The 8,446-nt window shown below is 49.5% G+C and overlaps 1 protein-coding gene across 1 annotated transcript; it reads right to left on the bottom strand.

The window, feature by feature from the left end:
* On the bottom strand, positions 1–1,590 carry LOC115910594 (inositol 1,4,5-trisphosphate receptor-interacting protein-like 1). Its single transcript, XM_030960845.1, has one exon. It carries the CDS (start codon positions 1,588–1,590, stop codon positions 1–3), a length of 1,590 nt encoding a protein of 529 aa, XP_030816705.1.
* Positions 1,591–8,446: the final 6,856 nt, after the last annotated feature.

The following is an 8,446-nucleotide window of genomic DNA, read 5'->3' as shown; positions in this document are numbered from 1 at the left end:
TCAGTGGCTGGAGAGCAGCACCCAGAGGCGAAATCGCAGCTGACCATAAGCTTGCATGGCTCTGAGGGCGGCCGGATCTCGGGCCAGGTGCTCAAAGAGGTTGGGTGGCTCAACCCCTCGCATTGCCGGCGGCAAGCTGATCTCTGCAGGAAGCCTCTCATTGCCTAGCACAAAGTGCTCCAGGCGTGTCAGCTGCAGGCAGTGGTCCAGGTACGCCATGATGTCCCACAGCCGCCGTGCAAATGCGCTCCTGTTCCACCGGGACAGAGGTACTGTGGTCAGCACGTGCATGACCACAGTCTTCCAGGTAGAGCTGGAAAATCCTGTGCCCCTCAGGATGCAGGTGAAGAGCTGCAGGCATTTCAGGTGCAAGCTCTCACACAGCAGCTGCCTGGCAATGTGCCGGAAGAATTTCACCTCGGCCACAGTGTACGTCGTGGGCCACGCTGTGCTTGCAATCATGTTGGCCTTGACAGGCTGGCTGACCACAAAGATGTCAGAGTCCCCTTGGCACACCCCAAAGAGCATCTCCACCCTCAGGCTCTCCCTGCCTTTGCTCAGCTGCAATTGGCAGGACCGGCTGCAGGGCTGAAACACCAAGTGCCATGAGTGCCACTGAGGCACTTGCAGCCACGAGCTTCTCACCAATTGGCAGAACCAGTGGGAGGTTTTTCCCCCGTCCAAGTAGGAGTCGGTGCAGAGTGTCGTTAGGAGGCTGCGCTTCTGCTTCCGCCGCAGCCCCTTCCGCGACTGGTGCAAGAAGCACAAGGGCTTCTCTCCCAGCTGCACCTTCTTGCACGTGCACACCAGCTCCACATGGACACTGAAGGTCCTTGCTGCCACCTGCCCTGCACTGTTCAGCTCCAGGTGGAAGGCATGCCCTGGTGGGGGACTCAGTGGGACCAGCACATGGTACACCCCATCCCAGTCACAGGGACTCCAACCCTCAAAGGCACTGCCCACCCTGATGGTTTCTTGAGGCACTGGGTAGAAGCTATGGCTCACACTGTCCACAAAGACACGAGTCAAGCTCTCCATCAGCTCAGCTGTCACTGAGCAGCCTCTCTCCAGGTCCTCCACAGGCCACTCTATGTGGTCCACTAAAAGGATGCCTTGCTCATTCCCAACATCTCTGGTCTTTTCTCTGTCTTTCATTCCACCACTGCCGCTTTCCTCGTTGCCACCATCACGATCTTCTTTTTCCCTGCTTCTCTGTTCACTGGCAGCACTGCTTTCCTGCACCTTCACCTCTGTGTATTCTTTCTGTCCATCTACTCTTTCTTCACCTTCATTTACATCATCACTGTTGTCCTGATGGCTCCTTCTCCTGCAGCTAAAGCACAGGCCCAAGAGGAGCAGGACTCCAGCAAGGACCCAGAATGGCCACTGCTGCAGGGCACCAAAGAGCACGGCTCCCCAGCCCTCGTCGGGCTGCTCCAGCTCCTGCAGCAGCCGAGCCATCTGGTGGTCCAGCAGCTCCTGACGCTCCTTCATTCGCCGGTGCGTTGCCTCATCCAGCCCATCCCCAGCTGGCTGGGGGTACTGGATCAGGCTTTGCACGAGCACGAAGAGCAATGGCAGTAAAGCCATGGTCCACTCGCCCAGGCTCTACTGGGGCAGCGGCACGCGCTGTGGCCTTTTATACCTGTCCCCATTGTGACACGGCCTCTATGATGTCACAGAACCCAGAGCGCATCACAGGCCAGCCCCGCCCGCCCTCCCCAGCCCCGTCAGGGAACTCATCATGGCCCTGGGCACCCAAAGCCGCAACAGACACCAAGTGCAGACCCTTTACTCGGAAACCTGGGAACCCCAGAGCTTTCCTTGACAAAGCAGGCACATGTGCCCTCCCATGCGACTCCTGTCAAATATAAATTTGGGTGACATGAGCCATGGTTGTTTTCAGTACACACGTGTAAGCTTTTATTTATTATTCAAAGTGGAACTTTTTTGCTATTAATAGTGATATTTATTACTGTGGTGGTGCATCTCCCCTCCCTTGCTCATTTCCAGGCTGCAGTGTGGTCTGAGAAACACTTGTAAGGCCTTGGCCTTGACACACCACCTGGGATTCAGGTCCTACTTTTTTGTGCGATCTCAAGCACACCCTTTTGTGACGATTACTTTGGTGGCAACATGTCATATCAGCTAATATTTATTTACTGATTTAGTGAGAAACAAAGAAATCCACACTGCTTGAATGATGCACAGGAAGTTGTAACGTCATCCAGTGTTAAGGCCTACGCTTACTTTACACCAGCACTGTCCTGTCTCACAGATCTTTTGTGAAAGCAAAGATGTGTCAGGTTTTCTGTTCTGAATTAGGATCGTTTGCAAAGATCTGTTTATTGACTGACAAAAGATCACACACAACCAACTTATGGTTTGCACAGCAGCGTAAAAATCCTCAGGCCCCTACAAACTACTTCTTACACCAGAGATGGCTGATCAATAGCCTGGCTGAAGATTGGCAAGCCACTGTAATCAAGAAATACAACTTTTAAAATGAAAAAAGAAAAGTTCTTGAAATACAGAACTTTTGAAGCTTAGCTCATTCCACTCTATTGTGCTCTCCCCCAACAGCACATAAAGATGTGCTCCTCCTGACAGTTGCTGCAACTGGCTACCCTAGCATGACAGCCATTCTGAGGAAAACTCTTTTGTGTGGTATATAGACATGTCTGCATTTGGACGCCATCCTGGGTACAAACCTCCTCCCTTGCTTTTTTCTGGTTGGAGATCCTTGCTACTGCATATGATGGAGCTGTTTCTTGGGAAGAGTTTCTCTGATGCTGATCACAGCTCAGCGGGAGGTTTTTGCTCCCTTGGGCTTCTCAAATTCTTTCTGGATGATCTCTTTATCAGCTGAGGGCTGACGGAGCACAGAATGTCTGAATAATTGCCTTTCTCTTCTCCACCCATGACACAAGAGCTGGCAGCACTCAGAAAACACAGTTTTCTGAACCATCCTATATAATAACAAAGAATGCCTTCTAAATTCTGCCATCTAAATGAGGTCACTATTGAACAGCTTCATGTCCCAAGTGTTACCTAACAGGGAGGGAAGAAGAGGAAGACAGGATCAGAGCCGCGACTGATTAGTCATTCACAGGCATCAACAGTAGGAAACAGGAGAGAGCCATGAATTTCACAGGCTACTGTGTTTCAGCAATCCATATCACCCTGCTCCTTTTAAATCTCTTCTGATGACAAGCTTCCAGTCTCATCACAGTGCTCACCTGAGACACATGAGTAACTAAGATGAAGAATGGGGGGAAATATCTTCTGACCTCCAGTCACATGAGCATCAAGCAGACAAGAGAAAACCTTTGCCCTACTCTAAGGGAGATGGTTTAGGCTCACCTGTAGCTAAAGCTATTCTGAAAGCCCACATTATTAGACCCAGAGTGATAGAGAGCCTATGAATTTGCTGACCCTGGGAAAAAGGCAGCTTTAAATGAACTCTGCTACTCCTCCTCTCCCTAGAACTTCAGGTTGAGATGCTTAGGACCAACTAAAGAAAAAAGTAATTTCATTCATGCCTTGGTCAACCTCAGTCTCGTCCCTCCCAATGCACCAGCCAGTCAAATACAGAAAAAACAAGATACCCATGGTAAGCTTCCAGTGGAAATACTGGCAAAATCCTCTTGGACTGCATTATTTGAAGGAAAGGACCTGAGGTCAACTCACTGACTGTGAATCACTTTTTACTGCTCTGCTTAGACTACCACCTCAGCTCAGCTCAGCTCAGCTCAGCTCAGCAACCTCCCAGCTACCTGCAGCTACATAAGCCCATGGCCTGCAATCAGAAAGGCATGAGTCTTATGAAAAAAAAAAACAAACAAATATGGGGAATGAAGGGTGGAGATTAGTCCACACTCTGAGGAACAGGCAACACTAACAGTCTGGCAATAGCTTCTGTCTAGAAGCTGTGTACCTTCAAAACCACCTCAGGGTTTGAGACTTGTGCTGACTTGCACAAAGGAACCCACTCCACCCTGCAGCAGTGGGCTCCTTCTTTCCAGCCTGAATGGAGACATGCCCTGCATTTTGCAAGCATGTCCAGGTGTTCAGAATGGAACATGCTGATCATATTTAGCACCCTTAAGGCATACAACTCTTCCTTTCTCAAAGTATGCTTTGTGAAATTATAGGTAGTGCTACCCCTACCTTTCCAAACAAATTACCCTCATTATATTGAACTTGCCTTCCAAATACTGCCACTCCTGTGTTTCAGACTTTGCTTCCCTGAGAAGGATGCACAAGTAGTTGGAGTAGTTGCAAGCACCTGCACCTGCAATTTTCAACTAACTGCATCTCAGAAAGGGTTCTGACAACAAGACATTCTCTGACATGAACATGGCATGCTGAGGCAAGACAGATGACTTTGTTACATCTCCTAGCCCAGATCTCTGAGACCAGAGTCACAGTCCTTGAGATAAAACGAAAAAAAAATTCAGGAAATGTATTTTTGCCAAATGAAAATTAATTAAATCTATTGTGGGCTTTCATTCCGTTTAAGAGCAGAGCTGCATATACCTGAAAAGCAGGTGACACATTTCAGGCCATTTGAGAAACTTATCTCATTTTATTAATTTTTCAAACATAGATATTTAAATATTATTGAAAAGCAGACAAGTCACTATAGAAGGGTAGTTAAATTCTCTAAACTGAGGGTAACTTTTTAAAACTGTAAACAATAAACGGCCTCTAGAAGGAATGCTAATGAACAAGTGTAGTTAAAGCTACACCTATGACTACACCTAAAGCCACAACAGCAGTTACAACTACAACTAAAGCTATACCTACGGCTACAAGTGCAACTACAATTACAACGGGAACTAAACAACTGCATTAAGCCCCAACAGGCTAGTTTGCTGTCTTCAAGGTCTTTCAAGCAACGTCTCTCAGCTTCACTGTCTTCTGGGAGGATGTGCAGGTGGAGCCAGTTTCTGCCTCACAGACTTGGTCAGCAGCAGCATTGAAAGGGAAGGTGAAGGGCAAGGCCACTCCGAGATGTATGGACACAACAAATCCATGTGTGGCAGCATATTCCTTCCGCAGGAGCAGGAAAGGAGCTTCTGGATAGCAGTGACAAATGTAGCAGTTATGCAGAGTTCAGGTGGCTGCCATCTGTATTCTTCCTGTCCATCTACACTGTCTTTTACCTTCATTTACGTCATCGTTGTTGCCCACATCCATATTCACACCACTGTTTTTTTCTTCATTTCCATCTTCTTCCTCTTCCTTTCCAGCGCCTTGTCTTGCTCCAGCTGTACAACTTTGGCTTCGCCTTCATGTTCTTCATGTAGTTCTTCTGCATTTCCAGTAACATTGCCAGGTTCTTCTGCAGTTCCTTCAGCAGTATTATCTGCTGGCACATTCCCATCATTGCTTCCTTCAGCTTAAAGCCACGGCAATTGTCACTGTAAACATTGCTGTCTTCCTTCACCTTCACGTCATCATTCCCTTCAATGGCATCATCATCACCTTCTTCATCTGTAGCCACAGCACTGCCTTCTCTGTCCATACCACTGCCACTGTCATCTGCCTCCACAGTCACATCAGTGCTTTCTCCAACTTCCTCAGAATCAGCACTGTCTTCTTCACGTTCTTTTCCTCTGTAGTCTTCTACGGTCTTGTAGGTGCTCTGGTCCTTGCCGCTGGTGCTGGCCTCACAGCTTCTTGTCCTGCAGCTAAAGCACAGGCCCAAGAGGAGCAGGACTCCAGCAAGAACCCAGAATGGCCACAGCTGCAGGGCACCAAAGAGCATGGCTCCCCAGCCCTCATCCTGCTGCTCCAGCTCCTGCAGCAGCCGAGCCATCTGGTGGTCCAGCAGCTCCTGACGCTCCTTCATTCGCCTGTGCGTGGCCTCATCCAGCCCATCCCCAGCCGGCTGGGGGTACTGGATCAGGCTTTGCACGAGCATGAACAGCAATGACAGTAAAGCCATGGTCTGCAGGACACACAGAAGGTGTTCAGTGGGGACGGAATGGAGACAGACCGTGGGGCACAGGAGCCGCAGGGATGTGGCGGCAGGAAGGAGAGGGCCCATGGCAGCTGGCGAGTGGCCAGGCCTGCACCGCTGCCCCAGCAAGCACCGTGCCCTCAGCGAGGCGCTGCCGCCGGGGCCGGGCCCTGGGTGCAGGGGCAGAACGCACGGCCCGGTACCGGAGCTTCCGCCCCAGCCCTCCTCCAGCCCCTGCCCTCCCCCAGCCCTGTCTCCTCACTGCTGTGCACTCACCGCTTGCCCAGGCTCTACTGGGGCAGCGGCACCTGCTGGGGCCTTTCAGAGCTGCCCACATTGTGACACGGCCCCTGTGCTGTCACAGAACCCAGAGCGCGTCACAGGCCAGCCCTGCCCGCCCTCCCCAGCTTGCTCAGGGAACTCATCATGGCCCAGGGCACCCAAAGCCCCAAGAGACACCAAGTGCAGACCCATCACTCGGGAACCTGGGAACCCCAGAGCTTCCCTTGACAAAGCAGGCACAATTAGGCTCACACACAACTCTTGTCAAATATAAATGTGGGTGACATTACCCATGGCTGTTCTCAGTATACAAGTGTAGGCATTTATTTAATACTGGTGGGGGACATTTTTTATTTTTTGTATTCATACTTGTTACTTTTGCGGCCGGATGTCATGTAGGCTAATGCTGTTTTCCAGATTTAGTGAGAGGTCTTTCTGAATGAAATCCAGGTTGCTTGGATGATGCATAGGAAGATTTCATCCTATCGTAAAAAGGTCAAATAACTTAATTACAAAATTTTAGTGCCATCAATAACCTCTTAGCTCTCAAACACTAGAGTTCAGTACCATGCAAATTTTCAGCCACTTCAGGGCATTTTCACTTCAAGCTTCAAGCATTTCTAAGGGAATGCTCGAGAGACAACATACCTAATATATCCAACATCTCTATTTGGAAAACATCCTTATTTCAGATAGCGGTAGAGGAAGGACATCCTCTAAGATACAGAGTGTTAAATACAAAGAATGACACATTTCAGGCCATTTGAGAAACTTATCTCCATTTATTAACTTTTCAAACATAGATATTCAAATATTACTGAAAAGGAGACAGGCCACTACAGTAGGGTAGTTAAATTCTCTAAACTGAGGGTAACTTTTCAAAACTGTAAACAATAAAGGGCCTCTAGAAGGAATGCTAATGAACAAGTCTAATTAAAGCTACAGCTACAACTACAACTAAAGCTACACCTACGGCTACAAGTACAACTACAATTACAATGAAAACTAAATAACTATATTAAGCCCCAACAGGCTAGGTTGCTGTCTTTAAGGTCTTTCAAGCAGACTCTCTCAACTTCACTGTCTTCTGTGAGGATGTGCAGGTGGAGCCAGTTTCTGCCTCACAGACTTGGTCAGCAGCAGCATTGAAAGGGAAGGTGAAGGGCAAGGCCACACCGAGATGTATGGACACAACAAATCCATGTGTGGCAGCATATTCCTTCTGCAGGAGCAGGTAAGCAGCTTCTGGATAGCAGTGACAAATGTAGCAGTTATGCAGAGTTCAGGTGGCTGCCATCTGTATTCTTCCTGTCCATCTACACGGTCTCTACCTTCATTTAAATTGTTTTTGCCCGCCTTCATATTCGCACCACTGTTTTTTCTTCATTTCCATCTTCTTCCTCTTCCTTTCCAGCGCCTTGTCTTGCTCCAGCTGTACATCTTTGGCTTCGCCTTCATGTCCTTCATGTAGTTCTTTTGCATTTCCAGTAACATTGCCAGGTTCTTCTGCAGTTCCTTCAGCAGTATTATCTGCTGGCACATTCCCATCATTGCTTCCTTCAGCTTTAAGCTATGGCAATTGTCAGTGTAAACATCGCTGTCTTCCTTCACCTTCACATCATCATTCCCTTCAATGGCATCATCATCACCTTCTTCATCTGTAGCCACAGCACTGCCTTCTCTGTCCTTTCCACTGCCGCTGTCGTCTGCCTTCACAATCACTTCAGTGCTTTCTCCACCTTCCTCTGAATCAGCGCTGTCTTCTTCCTGTTCTTTTCCTCTGTAGTCTTGCAAGGTCTTGCAGGAGCTCTGGTCCTTGCCGCCGGTGCTGGCCTCACCGCTCCTTCTCCTGCAGCTAAAGCACAGGCCCAAGAGGAGCAGGACTCCAGCAAGGACCCAGAATGGCCACAGCTGCAGGGCACCAAAGAGCATGGCTCCCCAGCCCTGGTCCTGCTGCTCCAGCTCCTGCAGCAGCCGAGCCATCTGGTGGCCCTGCAGCTCCTGACGCTCCTTCATTCGCCTGTGCGTGGCCTCATCCAGCCCATCCCCAGCCGGCTGGGGGTACTGGATCAGGCTTTGCACGAGCGCGAACAGCAGTGGCAGTAAAGCCATGGTCTGCAGGAAGACACACAGAAGGGGTTCAGTGGGGCCGGAATGGAGACAGACAGTGGGGCACAGGAGCCGCAGGGATGTGGC

The sequence above is a fragment of the Camarhynchus parvulus genome, chromosome 1A (genome assembly GCF_901933205.1).
Source record: "Camarhynchus parvulus chromosome 1A, STF_HiC, whole genome shotgun sequence".
In the NCBI taxonomy this organism is placed as follows: domain Eukaryota; kingdom Metazoa; phylum Chordata; class Aves; order Passeriformes; family Thraupidae; genus Camarhynchus; species Camarhynchus parvulus.
The sequence above is the reverse complement of the archived record's forward strand: the minus strand, read 5'-3'. Positions and strand labels throughout refer to the sequence as shown.